The sequence below is a fragment of the Salmo salar genome, chromosome 23 (assembly GCF_965601325.2).
Source record: "Salmo salar chromosome 23, fSalSal1, whole genome shotgun sequence".
NCBI classification, from domain to species: Eukaryota; Metazoa; Chordata; class Actinopteri; order Salmoniformes; family Salmonidae; genus Salmo; species Salmo salar.
Window position 1 is genome coordinate 24,787,501 of NC_138313.1, and position 26,016 is coordinate 24,813,516.

At 43.2% G+C, this 26,016-nt stretch overlaps 2 protein-coding genes across 2 annotated transcripts in view; both read right to left on the reverse strand.

The window, feature by feature from the left end:
- The window catches only part of LOC106584287 (leucine-rich repeat-containing protein 52-like), a 32,185-nt gene extending 30,262 nt beyond the window's left edge, over positions 1-1,923 (reverse strand). The window contains exon 1 of the mRNA XM_014169359.3: positions 555-1,923. Within this exon, the coding sequence (XP_014024834.1) occupies positions 555-1,203 (649 nt within the window). The 5' untranslated portion in view covers positions 1,204-1,923. The remainder of the gene's footprint in view (positions 1-554) is intronic.
- A 1,861-nt stretch (positions 1,924-3,784) lies between these two features.
- Positions 3,785-11,496, reverse strand: LOC145862990 (uncharacterized). Its single transcript, XM_082968000.1, has 2 exons — positions 11,369-11,496; positions 3,785-10,963 (listed from the first exon to the last, which is right to left on the reverse strand). Exon 2 carries the CDS (start codon positions 10,749-10,751, stop codon positions 9,786-9,788), a length of 966 nt encoding a protein of 321 aa, XP_082824126.1. The 5' UTR covers positions 10,752-10,963; positions 11,369-11,496; the 3' UTR covers positions 3,785-9,785.
- Positions 11,497-26,016: the final 14,520 nt, after the last annotated feature.

A 26,016-nucleotide genomic window follows, 5' to 3' on the forward strand; every position in this document is an offset into this window, starting at 1 on the left:
CGTCCATCAGGGACTATTGACTGAGCGCTCCACCATCAAATTAGCTAAATGAATTGATGTGACGATAAGCAGTGATAAGACCTTGGAGCGTCGCTGGGTGGCCGTCCCAGCAGAGGACAACTGCCTGTTTACTCGCCAGAATTGTACAATAACAAAACACATGGTGCTGGCCAACAGTCTAAGCTATAGGCCTAATAACTACACCACCTGAGTATTGGGACTGCACTTCCTCTGACCATCTGTCAAACTTTATTGCTGCTGAATTAAAGACAGTGACAAAGTGAGATTTATAGAAACACATGAGCAAGACACTGGCACAGGTCACCCATACGCTATAAACAAACATAGAACAACTTGAATCCTGCTTTCTGTACACATGGACAGTGGTCCACACACACACACACACACACACACACACAGACACACACACACACACACACACACACACACACACACACACACACACACACACACACACACCACACACACACACACACACACACACACACACACACACACACAGAGCCCACCCACTGCTCCATTCCCATTCTCACCTTGGAACTTGAATCCTTCGATCTGGACCCAGAGGCAGAGGTCCTCCGTCTCACAGTCACATCTCCAGGGGTTCCCGCTGAGCCCCAGGGAGCGCAGGGAGGGCAGGGCGATCAGAGAGCTGATGTTCAGCGTCGTCAGGTTGTTCCTGCTCACATCCAGCACCTGCAGAGCCATGTTCTCTGAGAACGCGTCTGGGTGGATCTCATTTAGCCCCAGATTGTCTGTTAGCCGTAGCATCACCAGGCTTGACAATGGTCCAAAAGTCCGGTCCTCAATCTGGGTTAGTGTATTGAAGGACAGGTCAAGATAGGCCAGCTTTCGGAGATTCCCGAAGGTGGACTCGGAGATCTCGATCAGGGTGTTGTTGCTGACGTCCAGGTAGACCAGATCAGACAGGTAGTTGAGTTGCAATGCTGGAAGTTCTCCGATGTTGTTGTTGGAAATGATGAGTTGGCGGGTGGCTAGAGGGAGGTCGTTGGGGAAGAGGGTGAGCTCTTGCCCAGCGCACTGGACCACCAGCTGGTCGTCACACACACACCTGTCTGGGCATCCTGCAGTGAGAGCCGGGTAAGGGGCAACCCCCATCACAAAGATAAAGAGAAAGAGTAGCCGGAGGGATTGGGAGCTTGGAGCAGGCAGGAGACGCATGATGAAGCCGCCCAGGGTGTCATGAACTCTGGCTGAGCAGGACCAGGAGGACACCCCAGGACCAGCGCTCCCCCCCGCGCATCCTGCATGGGGCTGCGGGACTGGGGGTGAGTCCAGACGGCTACTCTGGAGGACCGGCTCCCGCTGCTGCTTCTGTTGCTGTCTGGAGGGTTGGATCGTGCTTATATCCAGACTCTCTCTTTTTTCTCTCTCCAAAAGGCTATTGGTCACTCACTCACTCTAACGCACGCCACGCACGCCCACAAGAAGCCCGCGTTAATTCCGAAGGTGACCCTACTGACGGACGCTGGTCGCGTGGTGAGTGAGAATCGTTAAGGTTTATCGGGCTCAGATTCTCATGGAAGGAGAGAAGAGAGAGGAGAGAAAGATGAGATAAAAGAGAGAGGCTCAGTCGCTCTTTTCTGTCATTGCCTCTGTATGTCATCATTGTCAGTTAGTTGTCGCCGTCAGAAAGCATTGTTTGTTTTTTCCAAACTGCTGGATGGTGAAATGTATTATATTCCAGGACGAGATTCCTCCCGGTTCCTGTAAAAGAGATTTGTGTGTACTAGTAAAGCGCCTGTTTTGAATGGAGATGTAGTAGGCTAATAATCACCGTCTGCCTTGCTATGTCTCCAGCTAATCCGTTATTTCAGAGTGTGACTGGAAGTGCGTGCGTCCTTTTCTGCCTTCTCGGCTGTTCTGCCTGCATGTGTTGTGTGTGAGCGCTGCCCTCTCCTCTGTCTCTCTCTATCTCTCTCTCTTCCTCTTTTCTCTGCAGCTGTGTAGATAGAAATAGTGATGGGAGGGTGGCTGTGTGCCCTGTGTGTGTGTGTGTGTGTGTGTGTGTGTGTGTGTGTGTGTGTGTGTGTGTGTGTGTGTGTGTGTGTGTGTGTGTGTGTGTGTGTGTGTGTGTGTGTGTGTGTGTGTGTGTGTGTGTGTGTGTGTGTGTGTGTGTGTGTGTGTGTGTGTGTGTGTGTGTGTGTCTGTGTGTGTGTGTGTGTGTGTGTGTGTGTGTGTGTGTGTGTGTGTGTGTGTGTGTGTCTGTGTGTGTGTGTGTGTGTGTGTGTGTGTGTGTGTGTGTGTGTGTGTGTGTGTGTGTGTGTGTGTGTGTGTGTGTGTGTGTGTGTGGTGTGTGTGTGTGTGTGTGTGTCTGTGTGTGTGTGTGTGTGTGTGTGTGTGTGTGTGTGTGTGTGTGTGTCTGTGTGTGTGTGTGTGTGTGTGTGTGTGTGTGTGTGTGTGTGTGTGTGTGTGTGTGTGTGTGTGTGTGTGTGTGTGTGTGTGTGTGTCAGGAGTCCGTTAGACCGTGTGTGTCACACAAGTTGACTCTGTTTGCCCCATAGTGACGTAACCAGGTGTTTCCTATTTCTGTCTCCTCATACAACTTGGTCTAAGTGCATTTCGTATTATTCTGTATGTAAATCTGTGACTTTACATTTAGTAGGCCTATGATATGTTAGGTCACATTATGAATTGAATCGCGGTTGTACAATATCATATGAATTAGAGGACGTATATTATCACACATCTAATCCATTCATACCATAACATACGAATTGGAGGATGTATAGTATAGACCAGGTTGCTTGTTGCATTGTAACAACAAAGTACAATTATGGGGAGAATTTACGTTGGTGGTTTGGTAAACTGATTACAAAGGACAGGATCATTTTATATGAAAGGTTAAGGGAATTTACGTAGCAGATGAGGTGAATTGGGTTAAGTTTAGAAGAAGGGTTAGGCTAAGGGTTAGCTAAACTGCCACAGTTGTCCCTGGCCGGACTCGAACATGCAACTTTCAGATTGCTATACGGTCGCGGATTACGCACATTTAGTTTCTATCTAAAGTAACTAGACCATTAGTAAGTTAAATACGTAAACGATGTTAAGTATGACTCTGAAGTCAGGCTGCCTCATAAAACAGAGATGACAGGGTGTGTGTGTATCCAGAGGACAGGCGATCTGGCGGACCTGAGAGGGACCAGAGAGTCCAGTTACAGATTGTTCCACACACTGTAGAGGTGATACAGGATCTCTCTTGTGTGTGTTGTGTGTGAGAGAGAGTGAGACCGCCTAGATTTGAACGTGGGTCTCCTGTGCATCACACTGTGTTAGTCTGCTGAGCTAAAGCCTTGGCATTAGCTCGGGGGGACAGAGAGAGGGAGGGACAGAGAGAGAGAGAGAGAGAGAGAGAGAGAGAGAGAGCGAGAGAGAGAGAGAGAGAGAGAGAGAGAGAGAGAGAGAGAGAGAGAGAGAGAGAGAGAGAGAGAGAGAGAGAGAGAAAGGCCGCCGTAGGCAGACTTGGCTCTCAAGAGAAGACAGGCTATGTGCACACTGCCCACAACATGAGGTGGAAACTGAGCTGCACTTCCTAACTTCCTGCCAAATGTATTACCGTATTAGAGACACATATTTCCCTCAGATCACACAGACCCACAATAATGATAATATAATTGATAATATCACAGTGTGCAATCACAGCAGCAAGATTTGTGACCAGTTGACTCAAGAAAAGGCCAGACAGTGAAGAACAAACACCATTGTAAATACAACTCATATTTGTGTTTATTTATTTTCCCTTTTGTACTTTAATTATTTGCACATCATTACAACAATGTATATAGACATAATATGACATTTGAAATGTTATTATTTTGAAACTTTTGTGAGTGTAATGTTTACTGATCATTTTTTATTGTTTATTTCACTTTTATTTATTATCTATTTCACTTGCTTCGGCAATGTAAACATATGTGTCCCATACCAATAAAGCCCTTGAACTGAAGTGAATTGAGAGAGAGACAGAGAGAGACAGAGAGAGACAGAGCGAGACAGAGAGAGACAGAGAGAGACAGAGAGAGACAGAGGGAGAGTGTGTGAGAAAGAGTGTGTGTCGCACCAGAATGAAAATGTCTACTTGTTAAAACAAGTCAATAATAATCCAGCCTCGCCGTGGCAGGCTGCCTCTGGGCCGTGCAAGGATTTAGCAGGGCTTATCAGAGTGTGTGTGAGTGAGTGAGTGAGTGAGTGAGTGAGTGAGTGAGTGAGTGTGTGTGTGTGTGTGTGTGTGTGTGTGTGTGTGTGTGTGTGTGTGTGTGTGTGTGTGTGTGTGTGTGTGTGTGTGTGTGTGTGTGTGTGTGTGTGTGTGTGAAATAGAGAGACGGAGATAGAGAGTGTGTGTGTATATATGTTTTCTGTGTTATCAGCGCCCCACACACGCTGCTCCAGCTCTGTAGTAATTTCACTGGGGTGGCACGTGTGTCTATCTGTCTGTCCCTCTGTCTGTGAATAATGTAAGCCTTTCTGCTACTGTACAATAAATGACCATAGGCATGCAGTGAGTTATGGAACACACACACACACACGCACACACACACACACACACACACACACACACACACACACACACACACACACACACACACACACACACACACACACACACACACACACACACACACACACACACACACGCACACACACACACCTAGCATCCTGCAGTAATAGGACACCACCCTCTGGCATGTTAGTGGTAATATTATTATGATGGTGCTTTGTTCCTGATGGACAGTATCAACAGCAAGGGCATAATACAGTTACTGTATACTCAATGCATGCGCGCACGCACATGGACCAACACTCAACCGTATCTAACAGACTGCAGTGGAATAGGCATGTGCATTAGTCACAACCCTAACATCCTAACTATAAACACTTACAGTATACCAATGATTCATGTGATTGTGTAACTCCTATAAAGGTACGGTAACAGTAGTGCTGGGCCTCATTTCCCTTTCCATCGTCTAGTCCACCCACTACAGGCCGATAACCTTCTCTCTCTCTCTCTCTCTCTCTCTCTCTCTCTCTCTCTCTCTCTCTCTCTCTCTCTCTCTCTCTCTCTCTCTCTCTCTTTGCTCTCTCTCTTTGCTCTCTCTCATCTCTCTTTCTCTCTCTGCCGGGAATAACCCAGGTTCAAACCTGTGTGTGTCTGTGTGTGTGTGTTAGCTGTGTCATGTTGTAACGGTCCTGCTGTATCGTATTCTCTACCAACTGCCAGTAGAACGAGGCGATCGGAATCATTAGTTTAACTTTCCTCCCTGGCTGCTCTCGACTGCTCAGCTTGCAGACAGGCATGTGTCTGTGTGTGTGAGTGTGCGTGTGTCTGTGTGTGTGTGTGTTTGTCGGGTGTCGGGTGGTTTGGGCAGTGAGACGTCTTTACTATTTAATGGAGGTGAGGGCAGTGTCGTCTGTCACAGGGACAACGCTGGGTCTGGCCCCAGGCCTGAGGGTGGGTGTGTGGGTGGGTGCTTGTTTGTGTCTGGCTCCAGGCCTGAAGGGGTCCACTCCACTGGCACCACTGATGGTGTGAGTCATACCTCACCATCTCTTTCGGTTACTGCTATCGCCCTGTTTTTTTTCTCCTTCTCTTTCTCTCTCTCTCTGGCTTTCGCTCAATCTCTTCATGGTTAGAAATATAGCATTCATCTTTTTCTCTGTCTCGTTCTCTACTTGGTTATAATTATCTTTCTCTCTCTTTGTAGTTTTAATTCTCTCCTTCTGTACATCTCTCTCTGCTTCCCTCTCCTTATCGCTCTCTCCCCGCTCTCTTCCTCCTCTATCTGTGAGCCTATAACTCTGTCTTCTTTGTGAGCGTATATCCATCTCCATCATTCTAATGTAATTGGAAAAGGAGCAATAGCGTCCATCACTCACACAGATTACTACACTATACATAAAACACTGCACTACAATCTTAGAAAAATGGCTCCAAAAGGGTTATTCGGCTGTCTCCATAGCAGAACCCTTTTTTTCCCAGGTAGAACCCTTTTTGGTTTCAGGTAGAACCCTTCTAGGTTCCATATAGCACCTTCTGTGGAAATGGTTCTATATGGCCTTCAGAAAGTATTCATACCACTTGACTTATTCCACATTTTGTTGTTACAGCCTGAATTCGAAATGGATTAAAAAAAAAAATTCACCCATCTACACACATCACCCCATAATGACAAAGTGAAAACGTGTGTTTTTTGGTCCAAATGTATTGAAAAGGAAATACAGAAAAATCTAAAGTTTTCACACCCCTGAGTCAATACTTTCTAGAATCACCTTTTGCAGCGATTACAGCTGTGAGTCTCTAAGAGCTATCGACACCTGGATTGTGCAACATTTGCCGATTGCTATTTTCTAAATTCTTCAACCTCTGTCAAATTTGTTGTTGATCATTACTAGACAACAATTTTCAGGTCTTGTCATTGATTTTCAAGTAGATTTAAGTCAAAACTGTAACTGGACCGCTCGGGAACATTCACTGTCTTCTTGGTAAGCAACTCCAGTGTAGATTTGGCCTTGTGTTTTAGGTTATTGCCCTTCCGAAGGGGAATTCATCTCCCAGTGTCTAGTGGAAAGCAGACTGAACCAAGTTTTCCTCTAGGATTTTGCCTGTGCTTAGCTCCATTCCATTTCTTTTTTATCCTTTAAAACTCCTGTCTTTAATGATTATAAGCATACCCATAACATGATGCAGCCACCACTATGCTTGAAAATATGGAGAGTGGTACTCTGTGTTCAGGACAAAAAGTGAATTGCGTTGCAATTTGTTTTGCAGTAGTACTTAAGTGTCTTGTTTTTTCCGTACAGGCGTCATTCTTTCCCCTCTGTCAATTAGGTTAGTACTGTGGAGTAACTGCAATGTTATTGATCCTTTCTCAGTTTACTTCTATCACAGCCATGAAACTCTGTAACTGTTTTAAGGTAACCATTGGCCACATGGTGAAATCCCTGAGCGGATTCCTTCACCTCTCCGGCAACTGAGTTAAGAACGACGCCTGTGTCTTTGTTGTGACTGGGTGTATTGATACACCATCCAAAGTGGAGTTAATAACGTCGCCATTCTCAAAGAGATATTCAATGTCTGCTATTTGTATTTTTACCCATCTACCAATAGGTGCATTGGGAAAACTCCCTGGTCTTTGTGTTCGAATCTGTGTTTGAAATTCATTGCTTGACTGAGGGACCTTACAGATAATTGTATGTGTGGGGTACAGAGATGAGGTAGTCATTCAAAAATCACAATATTATTGCACACAGAGTGATTCCATGCAACTTATTATGTGACTTGTTAAGCCAAATATTACTCCTGAACTTATTTAGGCTAGCCATAACAAGGGGTGAATACCTATTGACTCAAGACATTTCAGCTTTTAATTTTTATTACATTTTAAAATGTTGAAAAACATAATTCCACTTTGACATTATGGAGGATTGTGTGTAGGCCAGTGACAAAAACATCTGAATTTAATCAATTAAAACTCAGGCTGTAACACAACAAAATGTGGGAAAAGTCAAGGGTGTGAATACTTTCTGAAAGCACTGTATATGGAACCAAAAAGGGTTCTACGTGGAACCAAAAAGGTTCTGCCTGGAACCAAAACAGATTCTTCAAAGGGCTCTCCTATGGGGACAGCTGAAGAAACCTATTAGGTTCTAAAAAGCACTTTTTTCTGTGTATACACTGGAAGAAAATGAAGGTTCTTCCTCAGCTCTTAAGGTTCATTGGAGAACTCTTGCCTGATAAATAACTTTTGAGTTAAGTGTGGGGTTCTTGATGTGGCATCTGAGGTTCTTCAGAATTCTAAAATGATTTTGAAATGTATGGAAGCCTGCAGATGTGTCCCTTTCATCGCACACAGCAAATTGACCAGTGTTAACTAGTGTTGATTTTTCAGTTTAACATTTCTAGTGTTGATACAAGAGTTAAATTAACACTGTAAAGAGTTCAATTAGCCCTCAGTGGTGTAAAATAACCCCAGTGTTGGTGTTAATAACCAGAGTTGAACCAAAACCACAATCATCAATATCATATTTCCCAGCATGCTCTATTGCAGGTTGATTTTTAGAATTGTTTGTATCTACAGTACCAGTCAAAAGTTTGAACACACCTACTCATTGCAGGGTTTTTCTTAATTTTTGCTATGTTCTACATTGTAGAATAATAGTGAAGACATCAAACTATGAAATAACACATATGGAATCATGTAGTATAACCAAACAAGTGTTAAACAAATCAAAATATATTTCATATTTGAGATTCTTCAAAGTAGCCACCCTTTGCTTTGATGACAGCTTTGCACACTCTTGACCTTCTCTCAACCAGCTTTAACCAGCTTCAAATTCACTTGAAAGGCACCCTGGTAAATATGCAAATACGGCTTAATAAAACCCTACAGCGGGGCTATTCAATTACAGTCCTGGAGGTTAGAAACATTTCTAAAATGGTTCCCCTATGGCATTGCCAAAAGGTTTATTAATGATTCACACCTGAAGAGCAATACACAGAGCAGGCCCCTATAGAAGACATAGAATCAAAACTTTGGACATTTTACTGTAATTCAGCTATACTTACATTTTATGTAAAAAATATTAATAATAATGTGGAGGGCAGTCCCTTAGACATTTCACATTCGAGTCATTTAGCAGGCAGTCTTATCCAGAGCGACTTACATTTTTATATTTTTTTGTACTGACCTCCCTTGGGAAGCAAACCAGCAACCCTGGCGTTGCAAGCGCCATGCTCTACTAACTGAGCCACACTGGAGCTTAGCCCAGACGAGTGTGTTTGTGTGTGTTCCACGTGTCATTAGAGCGTGCTAATCTAGTGCTCCCTGTTCAGTTTGGTGGAGTTAATGTGCTCACATAACGCCAGCCCCCCAGCCCTACACACACACACACACACACACACACACACACACACACACACACACACACACACACACACACACACACACACACACACACACACACACACACACACACACACACACAACAGGCTTGCATATTGGCAATGCTAACTTGGCTTTACTAACAAACACATCAACACACACATACTAAACCCCTTTCTATCACACACACTCTCGCTAACACACCTGCATCCTGAAGGTAGGAGTAAAAATTACTCCCATTCACATAGACACACACACACACACACACACACACACACACACACACACACACACACACACACACACACACACACACACACACACACACACACACACACACACACACACACACACACACACACACACACACACACACACACACACACACACAGGCACCATTGTTGTTTTGTTTGCTCTAAGGTTGAGGTTGTAAGCAAACAGATGAACCAGACCAGAGATCAGATGAGTAAAGAACATCTCTGCCTGAAGACATTTTCTATATATATTTATGGACAACCAGATGAGCAATGACATACATACACTAAACATACAGCATAACATAAGGCTCCATGTGTGTGAAGGTGTATGCGTGTAGATATTCTATGCGTGTATGTGTGTGTGTGTGTGTGTGTGTGTGTGTGTTAAGTGCGTGCGTGTGGAGTCACAGTCTCATGTGTCTCATATGAAAGGTCAGGCATGAGGGTCAGTAATACTGTAGAGAGAGAGAGAGAGTTGCCCTGAGCAGAGCAGTGACATCCCCCTGACAGACAGGCCATTCACCATCTGACTCAGACCCAACATCATGCCGTCTCACTTGGCCTCCCTCCCTACTCCAGCCCCAGGCTTTGGTTGACTGGAGGCCCTCTACAGCAGCATACAGAGAGTCCCTCCCCCACAACCACAATCTCTGCCCTGGCTACCCTGGCTGGAACTCTCTCCCCTAGAGGGGGCTAGGACCTGGGGAGAGGGGGGAGGGGGAGAGGAGGGAGAGATGGGTGAGGAAGGAGATGAGGGAAAGGAAGAAAAATAATAAGAAATGGGTGAAGAGAGGGGTGAGGCTGTGTTTGTCTCTCCTCTGAGTACTGCAGTCTGTCCCTGGCATTGGGGACAATAGAGGAAATAGACCTGTCCAACTGGGGAAGCCACAGCCAATAGGAGGCCGAGACAGTGTGGACACAGGAAGTGTCTACAGTCTAGAGGATATGATGACTCATCAGAGAGAGGCTGACAACACAGAGTACAGCGCCCTTCTAGCCAGCCCTCTGATACTACACTGACACCTACAGGATGGGAGGGGAACAGCAATACTGGGTGATCACTAACCACACTCCTCTGTTGTGTGTGTGTGAGTGGCTGGGGTCTATGCGGTGTGTGTGAGTGGAGGTTTGTATGTGAGCGAGGGTGAGAGCTTCTAAGAGATGAGATGGTTGTTTGTGCCACCCGTTGTGTGAGTGGATTCCTATGGGAGATGTGTGTGTTCCTGCTGGAGAGATGTGTATTTGTGTGGGGGATTTGTGTGTCTCTGCGGTGCGCGTGTATGTTCCTGCCATGAATGTGTGTGTCCCAGACTGGTTTTCGGCAGAGAGGGCAGTGTATCCGTCCTGATGTAGCCAGGCTAGGGTGCAGCAGGCAGGGCCAGCAGAAGGTGTGACCGCATGGTAGTATGGAGGGAGGGTGGAGACAACTGTCAAACTCACTGAAACACACAGGACACACCTCCTCTTTCTCCTCTTTCTCTTCATCGTCTTCCTCCTCTTCTTCCTCTTCCTTTTTCTCTACCTCTTCCTCTCTCTGACATAATAGAATTTTGTCTTTGCTGTGTGATATCATTCCTGTCACCTTGGGCTGGTCTGAGGTCAGTTTTCAGAGCCTGTCTGTGTCTCCGCAGGTCAGTCTCTGTCTTAAGGTCACTGACCAAGGATCAGTGTGTCACGCTGTCTCAGGTTTCTCGCCTGTGGCTTGTGTGCGCCGTGTCCTGTTAACGTGTAGCGTGTTGTCTGTCCGCGTGTTGTCTGTCTGTCAGCAGGGCTGGTGTGTCCTGGCTATGTCAGACAGAGGACATTAAGATCAGTGTCAGAGAAACACACACACACACGTAGATGCACGCACATATTACACACACACACACACACACACACACACACACACACACACACACACACACACACACACACACACACACACACACACACACACACACACACACACAAGGAAACGCACACACACACACACATAGACGTACGCACACACAGACACACACAAATGAGTAAACGCACACAGAAATAGACGTACGCACGCACGCACAGACACAAACGCGCTCAAAGACGTACTCACACACATCAAATGTTAGTCTCAGTTTTCCATTCAGACGCACATTACACACACACACACACACACACACACACACACACACAAGTTCACTAGGACAAAAGAGAAGAAATACACACCGAACCCAACGCCAGTCCAAACCAATGATCCTCCTCAGATTCACTGAAGATTTCCACTGGGTAACCCTGCAGGGAGAGTTAAGTACACATGCGCGTACAATCACACACTTTCTGCAGTACTCACTCAAGTCCAGAGCTCTACAGACAGTGGTTTGTGTCTGTGTGTGTGGTCAGAGGCTTGGGATTGACCAGTAGGGTGTGAGATTCAACAGTCAGCTTCAACTCCTAAAAACAGCCACTTCACTCATCCACCATGACCAAGACTCACAGCGCTTTAAACACACATCACAACACACTTCATAAATTACACACAAAGCAATTATAATGACGACTGAATGACCAAAAAATAACATTAATGACATACAGAAAAGTAATAGAGTGAATTTAAAGTAATATAATGACAAAAAAGAAATGTCATGAATATAATGAAGAAAGTGAGGTAGGGAAGTAACGAAGATACATCTGCCTGCAGACCCCAAATTATCCAAATGTAGCATGCATTGGTAAGAAAATCAATACAAACGTTTTGAATTGCTGATTCACTAAAATGTTTTGCTCATGTTAGTTTCTTTCTACTTCCAAAAAATACCTCATATTTTGTGACAGCTGATGTGTCCTCTCTACTTCAGTGTCGAACTAAGCATGTAACTGTGTTGATAGTTATTCTGCATGCTGAACAACCTCAGGGAATATCAGTAGCCTTGTCAAACTGCTTTGCGCGCTGACCAACGCAGGTAGGTGGCCTGTTCCTGATCTTGCAGGGCAAGATTATGCTTTATTAGTTCAGTGACAACCTATGTCATTTGCTAGGTTATTGTTATTTATGACTATGCTCTGTTGAAAATTGTTTTTTACCGAATAAAAGTTAACTACCAGAGACACAACTCCGCACTGGGCAAAAACTGGTTAAATCAAAATTCTTAAAACATCATTTAAAAAAACATCAAACTCACGAAATTAAATGACATCTGTGCCCAGTGGGTCTCATCTGGCGATTGGCTACAGTTGAAGTCAGAAGTTTACATACACCTTAGCCAAATACATTTAAACTCCTGACATTTAATCCCAGTAAAAATTCTCTGTCTTAGGTCAGTTAGGATCACCACAATATTTTAAGAATGTGAAATGTCAGAATAATAGTAGAGAGAATGATTTATTTCAGCTTTTATTTCTTTCATCACATTCCCAGTGGGTCAGAAGTTTACATACACTCAATTAGTATTTGGTAGCATTGCCTTTAAATTGTTTAACTTGGGTCAAATGTTTCGGGTAGACTTCCACAGCCTTTCAGTTCTGCCCACAAATTTTCTATAGGATTGAGGTCAGGGCTTTGTGATGGCCACTCCAATACCTTGACTTTGTTGTCCTTAAGCCATTTTGCCACAACTTTGGAAGTATGCTTGGAGTCATTGTCCATTTGGAAGACACATTTGCGACCAAGCTTTAACTTGCTGTCAAGAATTCTAGGAGTGGTGGTAGGAGTCAGGCGCAGAGAGCAGAGGTAAGGAAAAATGAGATTTATTTTCTCTGGTACGACACGGTCGACGCCAACACAACAGGCGTGTGAACAAAATTACCAACCCATACACAACAGGCACACAGTCCGGAAAGAAAATAATCCAAGCAGATCGCCAGCACATCAAACAAGCACACTGACGATAAAATAATCCAGCACAAACCTGGGCGGGGCTAAACAGGCTTAAATAACCACAAATCAACACACACAAATAAGGAACAGGTGCAAACAATAAGACATACCAACAGAAAAGGAAAAAGGGATCAGCGGCGGCTAGTAGGCCGGCGACGACGACCGCCGAGTGCCGCCTGAGCAGGCAGGGGAGCCACCTTCGGTGGGATTCGTGACACTTGCTGACTGATGTCTTGAGATGTTGCTTCAATCTATCCACATCATTTTCCATCCTTATGTTGCCATCTATTTTGTGAAGTGCACCAGTCCCTCCTGCAGCAAAGCACCCCCACAACATGATGCTGCCATCCCCGTGCTTCACGGTTGGGATGGAGTTCTTCGGCTTGCAAGCATCCCCCTTTTTCCTCCAAACATAACGATGGTCATTATGGCCAAACAGATCTATTTTTGTTTCATCAGACCAGAGGACGTTTCTCCAAAAAGTACGATCTTTGTCCCCATGTGCAGTTTCAAACTGTAATCTGGCTTTTTTATGGCGGTTTTTGAGCAGTGGCTTCTTCCTTGCTGAGCGGCCTTTCAGGTTATGTTGATAAAGGACTCGTTTTACTGTGGATATAGATACTTTTGTACCTGTTTCCTCCAGCATCTTCACAAGGTCCTTTGCTGTGGTTCTGGGATTGATTTGCACTTTTCGCACCAAAGTACGTTCATCTTTGGAGACAGAAGGAGTCTCTTTCCAGAGAGTTATGATGGCTGCGTGGTCCCATGGTGTTTATACTTGCGTATTATTGTTTGTACAGATGAACGTGGTACCTTCAGGCGTTTGGAAATTGCTCCCAAGGATGAACCAGACTACAATTTATTTTTTTAGGTCTTGGCTGATTTCTTTTTATTTTCCCATGATGTCAAGCAAAGAGGCACTGAGTTTGAAGGTACGCCTTGAAATATATCCACGGGTACACCTCCAATTGACTCAAATTATGTCAATTAGCCTATCAGAAGCTTCAAAAGCCATGACATAATTTTCTGGAATTTTCCAAGCTGTTTAAAGGCACAGTCAACTTAATGTATGTGAACTTCTGAGCCACTGGAATTGTGATACAGTGAATTATAAGTGAAGTAATCTGTCTGTAAACAATTGTTGGAAAAATTACTTGTGTCATGCACAAAGTAGATGTCCTAACCGACTTGCCAAAACTATAGTTTGTTAACAAGAAATTTGTGGAGTGGTTGAAAAACTAGTTTTAATGACTAACATAAGTGTATGTAAACTTCCGACTTCAACTGTACCTACTGAACGGGGCTTACAATAGATTTTATTTTGATTGTTCAGGTTCACCATTAGCAAAAGTTTTGGTCGTTTTTAGATATACAGGGTAAAGTTGATAATTTCATAGCGAGGACATCAATCACTTTGCGAGCCGCACTTTACTGTGTGTGACTTATTTTATTCAGGCATTTATACAGAACAATAAAGCATGTTATGATTGCGCAACAAAGACAAAGGAAGCCCATTTATTAGAAGTTGTTTTTTTATTCGTGTTCTGTGTAAACAGGGCCTGGTTAGATGGGTACCTAGGTCAGGTGCACTGTATTTAGGTAGGTTTTGTGATTTTGTCAGTGCATACTTTTACATTTTTTTATGTTTACATAAGTAAAATGCAGGTCAACAGAGAAAATAGTACAAAACATAGTCTGTTATAGCCTAGGCACTACACTTTAAGTACATTTCTTCAATGGAAAATAAGACATGTTATTAGGAAGGTTACACATGTCTTGTGTTTGTGGTCTGAGTTAGGCTATGTTGTACTGTAACTGTGTGCGCGTCAATAAGCTTGGTTTGTCTGAATGCCATCCTAGACTATAACAGACACAATTCCGCACTTGTGCATGTCCTTCGTCCAGTAGTCATTCACAGTTCTCTTCTTACCGACAAACAGTCTGCAGAATCAGCAGCAGCACTTTTTCTTCTCCTTCTCCTTTTTCCTCTTTTCCTCCTCCATCATTGCCCTCCAAACAGAGCTGCTTAGGGGGAAAAAACAGCAGGGAGCTATCTTTTTAATTTATTTTTGCAACCTTTTATTACTGAATCTGCAGATCAGTACAGGACAGGAAAGACACCATCCAAATTTTCTGATACTATCAATCAATCAAATGTATTTAAAAAGCCATTTTTACATCAGCCGATGTCACAAAGTGCTATACAGAAACCCAGCCTAAAACCCCAAACACCAAGCAATGCAGATGTAGAAGCACGGTGGCTAGGAAAAACTCCCTAGAAAGGCAGGAATCTAGGAAGAAACCAAGAGAGGAACCAGGCTCTGAGTGATGGCCAGTCCTCTTCCAGCTGTGCCGGGTTGAGATTATAACATTACATGGCCAAGATGTTCAAACGTTCATAGATGACCAGCTGGGTCAAATAATAATAATCACAATGGTTATAGAGGGTGGAACAGGTCAGCACCTCAGGAGTAAATGTCAGTTGGCTTTTTGTAGCCGAACATTCCGCGTTAGAGACAGCAGGTGTGGTAGAGAGAGAGAGTCGAAAACAGCAGGTCCGGGACAAGGTAACTCATCCGGTGAACAGGTCAGGGTTCAATAGACGCAGGCAGAACAGTTGGAACCGGAGCAGCAGCACGACCAGGCGGACTGGGGACAGGAAGGAGTCAACAGGCCAGGTAGTCCTAAGGTATGGTCCCAGGGCTCAGTTCCTCCTGGAGGGGAGGGAGAGGGAGAGAATTAGAGGGAGCATACTTAAATTCACACAGGACACCAGATAAGACAGGAGGAATTCTCCAGATTTAACAGACTGACCCTAGCCGCCGGACACATAAACTATTGCAGCATAATTACTGGAGGCTGAGACAGGAGGGGTCGGGAAACACCGTGGCCACGTCCGACGATACCCCAGGACAGGGCCAACCAGGCAGGATATAACCCCACCCACTTTGCGAAAGCACAGCCCCCACACCACTAGAGGCATATCTTCAAACCACCAACTTACTACCCTGTATATTAATGATATACATTGCCTTCAGAAAGTATTCATACCCATTGACTTAATACACATTTGTGTTGTGGTACAGCCTGAATTCCAAATGTATTAAATCAAAAAACATTCTCCCTCATCAACACACAATACCCAATAATGACAAAGTGAAAACATGTTTTTAGACATTTAATATGTAATTTACGTAAGTATTCACACCCATGAGTCAATACATGTTAAAATCACCTTGGAAGCGATTACAGCTGTGAGTCTTTCTAGGTAAGTCATTAAGAGCTTTGCACACGTGGATTGTACAATATTTGCCAATTATTATTTTCTAAATTCTTCAAGCTCTGTCAAATTGGTTGTTGATCATTGCTAGAAAACCATTTTCAAGTCTTGCCATAGATTTTCAAGCAGATTTAAGTCAAAACTGTAACACGGCCACTCAAGAACATTCACTGTCTTCTTGGTAAGCAACTCCAGTGTAGATTTGGCCTTGTGTTTTAGGTTATCGTCCTGATGAAAGGTAAATTCCTCTCCCAGCGTCTGGTGTAAAGCGGACTGAACCAGGTTTTCCTCTAGGATTTTGCCTGTGCTTAGCATCATTTTGTTGATTTTTTATCCTGAAAAACAGTCCTTAGACAATTACAAGCATACCCATAACGTGATGCAGGCACCACTATTCTTGAAAATATGGGGAGTGGTATTCAGTAATGTGCTGTATTGTACTTGCCCCAGACATAACACTTTGTATTCTGAACAAAAAGTGAATTGGTTTGCCACAGTCACAGACCAGCAGGGACCCGGTTCCCAGTGCTCTCGCCAGCACTGGTTTTGGGCCTAGCACCTGCTCAAGGTTGTTGATGACAGCCTTGGCCACCTTGTAGGCATCAGTGGACTGCTGAGTGTTAGACAGACCCTCCTTCTCAGTGACTTGGACCCAGTGAATTGACTACAGAAGATTTTGGGTGTCGTCGACGATAGCAGGTGTCTCCATTTCCTCCTGAAAGGCTTGGTGATCTATTTGAGAAAGCAACCATGCTTGACTTTGAAACCAAGGGCTTCAAGCTGTTTTGGCATGATCTTCATCTTCATCGTGGACTTCACCATGGCCTCAATATCTGTGAGGGCCTTTTGGATTGTGGGAGAGCTGCTCAGGTCAAGGACCTCAATGTTCTTTTCCTTCACATGGAAGAGAAAGAGAGGCATTGTAATGTTAGCTCCATGTACACCTGTGGAGTCTTTACTACAGTTTAAAGCAGCAGTCCATATGTATTGTAATGTATATCTTAATAAATGTACAGGTATAGTTCTATTAAACAGCAAAAAGTCACAAGTAGACCCAGTCATTCTCTCCGGGACCTCCATGATTTCCACTGCTGCGGATAAGTAGGGAGAGGGGATAAGGTTTACCTGAGCCTTCATCTCATGGTCTTCTCCATCCACCACCTTGTCTCAAAAGGTTGTATCAAAAGGTTGGCTGGTCCTCATTAAAGTCCTGTAGATCACTTCATTACTCATTTTTGTTTACAAAGCTTTACTACACAAGCTTTCGACCTACCTCACTTCATTGTTAAAATAAAACAAATATGAGAAACCAACCCATTCACAGGGATGATTAACTCTGAAGGTTCCACTAGTATGTTGGTAAATCTATCCCGTTTTAATGCCCCACATTTTTGGAATAGCCTACCAAACTCCCTACAGCTTGACTCTCTGGTGCCTCTAGGGCAGTTTAAGACTTTTATGTTGAATGAATTTAATGAGAATTGCAACCTTTCTGATTGAATGTAAGTACTTGTATTTTTGGTTTTGAAGCTGTAGTGTTGATTCTGTAATGTGTAGTTTATTAAATTTTTTATTGATCCTTTTGAATTTGTTGTATTGTTGTCCTCAGGGCACCATTTTAAATGAGACCCTGGTCTCAATGGGTTTTCCTGAATAAATAGAAGTTAAATTGTCCACCAGGCTCTCCACGTCCTCCCTAACTTCCTGTGAAATCTCCACCTGGATTTGGCTGATGAGCTCCACGTGGAGCATCTCCTCTGATGTGATCTCAGGCTGGCCCACCATGGTTACCTTCAGATGGAAGAGAGGAAGAAGACATTAGTTCATGGTGTTCCTTTGTGAACTAAAGGTGTAATAACAGATAAATAAACAGTCTATGTGGATGGCACAGGAGGTTGGTGGCACCTTAATTGGGGAGGACGGGCTTGTGTTAATGGCTGGAGCGAAATAGGTGCAATGGTAGCAAACACGTGGCTTCTATGTGTTTGATGCCATTCCATTTGCTCTGTTCCAGCCATTATTATAAGCAGTACTCCACATAGCAGCTTCCACTGGTGGACGGGAGCAGCGGTGTACTGTGTTTTAGGAAGTGGAAAAATATGATTATAGCTCTCCTGAGGACTGGTGACATTGGCATTGTGTTACTCTTAGCTCTCAATGAACTCGCTGCTCAATCTCATGGAGTCTATGGCTTCCCGTCACCTTCAACATCTGTACACACAGAAGGAGTTTTGGTTTACAAATACAACAATTCACAACTAATTTTGTGCCCATTCGACATTGTAATTAGGCTTCAGGTTATCACAGCTTTATCTATGAATCTATTCCTCTGTAAGACAGGCCATTGTTAGGTCTGAAACCAGGGAAAAGAGACCTATCAGCCCATTTATTGAAACAGATGGATGTGGTTGGTTACTTTAGGGCACAACATTAATTCAATACTAAAGAGGTCCAAAATAGATGCTTATAAACATGAGAGCTACTATATAATGACAAATGTATCTGCTCATCAACGTAACACTCTACCTAAAATGATCTTTGGATCGCCAGGAGACCAGTAAATTACAAGATGATGTTATAATGCTGTTATTGCATCAAATGGTTGTTTTATGCAACAGAATAAGGGGTTGTTAGAACGCTCATCTGTGTGTGTTCTACTGAAGGTGGGCCTTTGGAAGATTAATGATGACTTTGGGTAATACCGCGTTCCAGAGCATGAGTTAATGTTTCTGTTCTATACAGTACCAGGGAGAGATGACCCTAGGGCCAGACCTTGGTCTCTACACAATGAGATACTGTCAGCTGTGATTTATAAGTATCTTTCATACTAGTCTTAACCTTGTGACCCATTCATTACATCTGTTGTTTGTCATGTAGACTGAAGGGGGTGTATCTTGGCTATAAAAGACCTTTGTACTTTTGTCTCGGGGCTCTCAACGAATTATCTGAGGGTGACTCGTCGACCAGCCATCATTAACGTAGAGCACTCAATCGATTAACTTCATATGTGTGTGTTGTATTGACCTGCTCCCTTATTAATAAGTAAAAAAATATTTAGTTTAAGTATAACTCTGACTTGTGTGATAAGTTTGTCTCTCCTCATTTGATAGTAAAGAAATTAACCACCACACTTTCTGTACAGAAAACTGGACAAATAAAATCAGCTAGAAAGCTGAAATAAGAGCTATATAATCAACCAATGCAAGCCACACCAATGGTGGAAATAGCAGTCTGAATGCAAAATGCATTTAGAACACAAAATAGCCATTCCAATTTTTGATGCAATGACATGTGTGATATTGTGATGTCACCTTTAGAGGGCACTTGTTGACAAGAATAACCACTCTGTATTCTAAAACAGAAGGGTCTTCATGCCACAGGCTTGAAGCATCATAGTAGAGTGGCTAAGCTGCCAAATTTTACTAAAATGTTCACTTTGTGATAAAAGCACCAATTTGGTACAAAGGTAGATTTCTGAACCCTGAAAAGGAGTCACCTCAGATTTGGCCCCTTGGGAGCGTGGGAGGCATTTTTCAAAATGGCCCCCGACAAACACTATTTTACAATTCAGAAGAACTGCTTTGAGGTAAAGACACCAAATTAGTTGCAGTAGAGCTAGATTTAGTTTTCTAGATAAACTAACCAAATTTGGCACAGAGTTAGATTTATTTATGATAAGGAGCCAACACAGATTTTGAAAAGTAGCCAACACAGATTTGGCTGCTGGGGACAATGGCAGCCATCTTTGAAAATGACCACCCGTTTGTGACTGGACCTATATACTGTGTGTAACTGTTAAACCGTTTGGTTTAAAATAAAACAAAGTGTATTTGGCCACTTAAGATTTTATTAATTTACAATAATTTACATCAGGGACAGGCAACTGGTGGCCCACAGGCCGTGAATAAAAAAGTATAATAATACATTTAAAAGTATATATATATACTTATATATATTTCACTTAGCCCCCAAAAGGCTAGGGTTTTGCATAGCCGCTGTAAGTACGGGTGCTGAAGGTGCTGCAGAATCCCCCTAAGAATTTGTGTCGCAATAACAAACGATTGAACTATTTTTCTGTTGCATTATTTATCTAAATTATAATGAGATTGGGCTAGGTGAGAGAAACTAACATGGGATATTTATAAATGGGGCCCATTCGGCATGGAGAGCTCACAGTGCACTCATGATATGCTCTTCTCCATTTAGTTGTGGGGGTTTGGAGTCGGACATATGCTCTGCTGTAAAATAGACAGTTTAGCTTGAGTTGAGTCGGATATCCTCGCCCTCTCCATCCCTCTCTCCCTCTCTGTCCCTCTCCCTCTTCTCTTCTCTCCCACTTGTGGTGGATATCAGGTGGCGTGGCGAGAATCTGTCTCCGCACCATGCGCTCTCACCACTGGTGTCCCCCAGGGCTCTGTTCTAGGCCCTCTCCTATTCTCGCTATACACCAAGTCACTTGGCTCTGTCATATCCTCACATGGTCTCTCCTATCATTGCTATGCAGACGACACACAATTAATCTTCTCCTTTCCCCCTTCTGATAACCAGGCGGCGAATCGCATCTCTGCATGTCTGTCAGACATATCAGTGTGGATGACGGATCACCACCTCAAGCTGAACCTCGACAAGACGGAGCTGCTCTTCCTCCCGGGGAAGGACTGCCCGTTCCATGATCTCGCCATCATGGTTGACAACTCCCTTGTGTCCTCCTCCCAGAGTGCTAAGAACCTTGGCGTGATCCTGGACAACACCCTGTCGTTCTCCACTAACATCAAGGCGGTGACCCGATCCTGTAGGTTCATGCTCTACAACATTCGCAGAGTACGACCCTGCCTCACACAGGAAGCGGCGCAGGTCCTAATCCAGGCACTTGTCATCTCCCGTCTAGATTACTGCAACTCGCTGTTGGCTGGGCTCCCTGCCTGTGCCATTAAACCCCTACAACTCATCCAGAACGCCGCAGCCCGTCTGGTGTTCAACCTTCCCAAGTTCTCTCACGTCACCCCGCTCCTCCGCTCTCTCCACTGGCTTCCAGTTGAAGCTCGCATCCGCTACAAGACCATGGTGATTGCCTACGGAGCTGTGAAGGGAACGGCACCTCCATACCTTCAGGCTCTGATCAGGCCCTACACCCAAACAAGGGCACTGCGTTCATCCACCTCTGGCCTGCTGGCCCCCCTACCTCTGAGGAAGCACAGTTCCCGCTCAGCCCAGTCAAAACTGTTCGCTGCTCTGGCACCCCAATGGTGGAACAAGCTCCCTCACAACGCCAGGACAGCGGAGTCAATCACCACCTTCCGGAGACACCTGAAACCCCACCTCTTTAAGGAATACCTAGGATAAAGTAATCCTTCTAACCCCCCCCCCCCCCTTAAAAGATTTAGATGCACTATTGTAAAGTGGTTGTTCCACTGGATATCATAAGGTGAATGCACCAATTTGTAAGTCGCTCTGGATAAGAGCGTCTGCTAAATGACTTAAATGTAAATGTAAATATCAAGTAACCTGCTATTTGGTATTTTGGTATTTTATTAGGATCCCCATTAGCTGTTACAAAGGCAGCAGCTACTCTTTCTGGGGTCCACACAAAACATGACACAATACAGAACATTAATAGACAACAGCTCAAGGACAGAACTACATTATTATTATTGTTTTACAAAAGGCACACGTAGCCTACAAATAAATACATACACACAAGATTTCTAGCTCAATTTGGCGAGAGGTTTTGTCAGTGTTGATTTATCAGATTTGTTTAACCATGTTCGCAGTTCACTTGAGCAATATGAGATGGAACGGAGTTCCATGCAATAATGGCTCTATTTAATACTGTACGCTTTCTTGAATTTGTTCTGGATTTGGGGACTGTGAAATAATGGAATACCGTATGCTTTCTTGAATATGTTTTTGCAGAATGTGAAAAGACCCACCTCAGAGCTGTGTGTAAATTGACTATGCAAACAACTTGGAATTTTCAACACATTGTTTCTTATAAAAAGAAGAAGTGATGCAGTCTGTCTCTGCACAACTCTTAACCAAGAGAGACTAGCAAGCATAGTACTTATATCAGCCCTCTGATTAAAATGAAGAGCAAGACGTGCCACTCTGTTCTGGGCCAGCTGCAGCTTAACAAGGTCTTTCCTTGCAGCACTCGACCACACGACTGGACAATAATCAAGATAAGACAAATCTAGAGCCTGCAGGACTTGCTTTTTGGAGTGTGGTGTCAAAAAAGCAGAGCATCTCTATATTACGGACAGACCTCTCGCCATCTTTACAACCATTGAATCTACATGTTTTGACAGTTTACAATCATGACAGTTTACCATCTAAGGTAACGCCAAGTAATTTAGTCTCATCAACTTGATCAACAGCCACACCATTCATTACCAGATTCAGCTGAGGTCTAGAACTTACAGTAGGGAATAATTCGTACCAAATACAATGCTCTTAGTTTTAGAGATGTTCAGGACCAGTTTATTACTGGCCACCCATTCCAAAACAGACTGCAACTCTTTGAGGGACAGCCCCACCCCCCCACCCCCTTTTTAAAAATGTTCGCCTAAAATGCCGTACCCAAATCTAATTGCCTGTAGCAAGGATATGCATATTCTTGGTATCATTTGAAAGGAAACACTTTGAAGTTTGTAAATGTGAATAGAATGTAGGAGAATATAACACAATAGATTTGATAGAAGAAAATTTTTAAAAAATATTTAAAAAAACATTTTTTCTACCACCAACTTTGAAATGCAACAGAAAGGTCCCACTTCTAGCCATCACTCTTCTTTGAAATTCCGATTGTGTCCACAAGATGGCAGCAGTGTATGTGCAACGTTTCAGATGGATAACTTGAAGTATGAGCAAACTACATGACAATGAGTGTGAAGTCACCCAGGTACATTTGGGCAAATTGTGAAGAAGACATTTACATTTACATTCATATTACATTTTTCTGCAAGAATATCATCAAATCTGTATACTTGGACTTTGATTTAGATTTTCCAGTATTAGTAGCCATATTATAAGTTCAACATTTGCAAAAAAAATGTTTTCATAACTTCGTAACTCTCCATATTCTTATAATTTTTGTCCAAAATGAAATGGCTAGCTGTCGCACAACATTAGCAGCTACATTTTGCGACAGATGTCCGGATACTCCCGTAAAGCCCAGCTCATTGGCTATCTAGCTAGCTTTGTTTGACCCCGATTGGGGCATATTTGACAAAGTTACAGTTGACCAAGTGAAGACCGCCCGCGTCATCGGCGTGCCATGAAGGCGTCGCTCTCTGACCAAATTTGGTGTCCTATAGGATATACCACACCCCTAATGATATAGTGAAGTCTGGTTACATTCTAGGATGTCTGAGGAATACATACGAACGTGATTTGACTGGTTAGATTTTCACAGACTCCTTTCTTTGCAAATTGAACGAGTGGAAATACAAAATCGACCGTGCATGCTATATGGACCATTTTAGGAAATGAAAAAGGATTTTATCTAACATAACGACACTTCATGTTATTTCTGGGACCCTTTGGATGATAAATCAGAGCAAGATTTCAGAATGTAAGTACACATTTCACCTTCAGAGGTGAATTTATCAAACCCATCCCGGTGAAAAAAGTGTTGTTGTTAGGAGCTCTCCTCAAACAATAGCAAATTGGACAGTGAAGTTATATTAACAAGAATTTAAGCTTTCAGCCAATAAGACACATATACGTACCGACATTTGTTGTTTCTCTAAAATCTGCGATTGTGACACAGGATTTACAACTGTCCCATTGACGGGACGCCTATCTGTAAGACGTTTTAAGGGTTTCAGTGACTTCATTAGCTGTGGTTGCTGATGTGAATATGGTTGAATCATCAGCATACCGTTGAAGTCGGAAGTTTACATACACTTAGTTTGGAGTCATTAAAACTAGTTTTTCAACCACTCCACAAATTTCTTGTTAACAAACTATAGTTTTGGCAAGACGGTTAGGACATCTACTTTGTGCATGACACAAGTAATTTTTCCAACAATTTTTTTGACAAATTATTTCGCTTATAACTCACTGTATCACAATTCCAGTGGGTCAGAAGTTTACATACACTAAGTTGACTGTGCCTTTAAACAGCTTGGAAAATTCCAGAAAATGATGTCATGGCTTTTGAAGCTTCTGATAGGCTAATTGACATAATTTGAGTCAATTGGAGGTGTACCTGTGCATGTAATTCAAGGCCTACCTTCAAACTCATTGCCTCTTTGCTTGACATCATGGGAAAATCAAAAGAAATCAGCCTAGACCTCAGAAAAAAATGTTGACCTCCACAAGTCTGGTTCATCCTTGGGAGCAATTTCCAAATGCCTGAAGGTACCACGTTCATTGGTACAAACAATAGTACGCAAGTAATAAACACCATGGGACCATGCAGCCGTCTTACCTCTCAGGAAGGAGACGCGTTCTGTCTCCTGGAGATGAACGTACTTTGGTGCGAAAAGTGCAAATCAATCCCAGAACAACAGCAAAGGACCTTGTGAAGATGCTGGAGGAAACAAAACGTGTCCTATTTCGACATAACCTGAAAGGTCGCTCAGCAAGGAAGAAGCCACTGCTCAAAAACCGCCATAAAAAAGTCAGACTATGGTTTGCAACTGCACATGGGGACAAAGATTGTACTTTTTGGAGAAATGTCCTCTGGTCTGATGAAACAAAAATAGAACTGTTTGGCCATAATGACCATCGTTATGTTTGGAGGCTTACAAGCTGAAGAACACCATCCCAACCGGGAAGCACGGGGTTGGCAGCATCATGTTGTCTTGGTGCTTTGCTACAGGAGGGCCTGGTGCACTTCACAAAATAGATGGCATCATGAGGCAGGAAAATTACGTGGATATATTGAAGCAACATCTCAAGACATCAGTCAGGAAGTTAAAGCTTGGTCGCAAATGGGTCTTCCAAATGGACAATGACCCCAAGCATACTTCCAAAGTTGTGGCAAAATGGCTTAAGGACAACAAAGTCAAGGTATTGTAGTGGCCATCACAAAGCTCTGACCTCAATCCTATAGAAAATTTGTGGGCAGAACTGAAAAAGCGTTTGTGAGCAAGGAGGCCTACAAACCTGACTCAGTTACACCAACTCTGTCAGGAGGAATGGGCCCAAATTTACCCAACTTATTGTGGGAAGCTTGTGGAAGGCTACCCGAAACATTTGACCCAAGTTAAACAATTTAAAGGCAATGCTACCAAATACTAATTGAGTGTATGTAAACATCTGACCCACTGGGAATGTGATGAAAGAAATAAAAGCTGAAATAAATCTCTCTACTATTGTTGTGACATTTCACATTCTTAAAATAAAGTGGGGATCCTAACTGACCTAAAACAGGGAATTTTTATTAGGATTAAATGTCAGGAATTGTGAAAACTGAGTTTAAATGTATTTCGCTAAGGTGTATGTAAACTTCTGACTTCAAATGTACATTCAAAAAGTAATATTTTAAATGCACATGTGTAATACCATCCTTCTTTTCTACATTTATTTCAAATTGTGGGATGCTGCAGTTTTGCAAATTGTTATTTATTTTTCTTTGATATGGTGCAATATTATATTATGCTGTTCAGATTGTATTCATTTTGAATGGTTTGATTTATATGCACTTGTCTATATACATTAAAAAGTTATACTTTAAATGGAAATGTTTAATAGCATTCTTTTTCATAACAAACT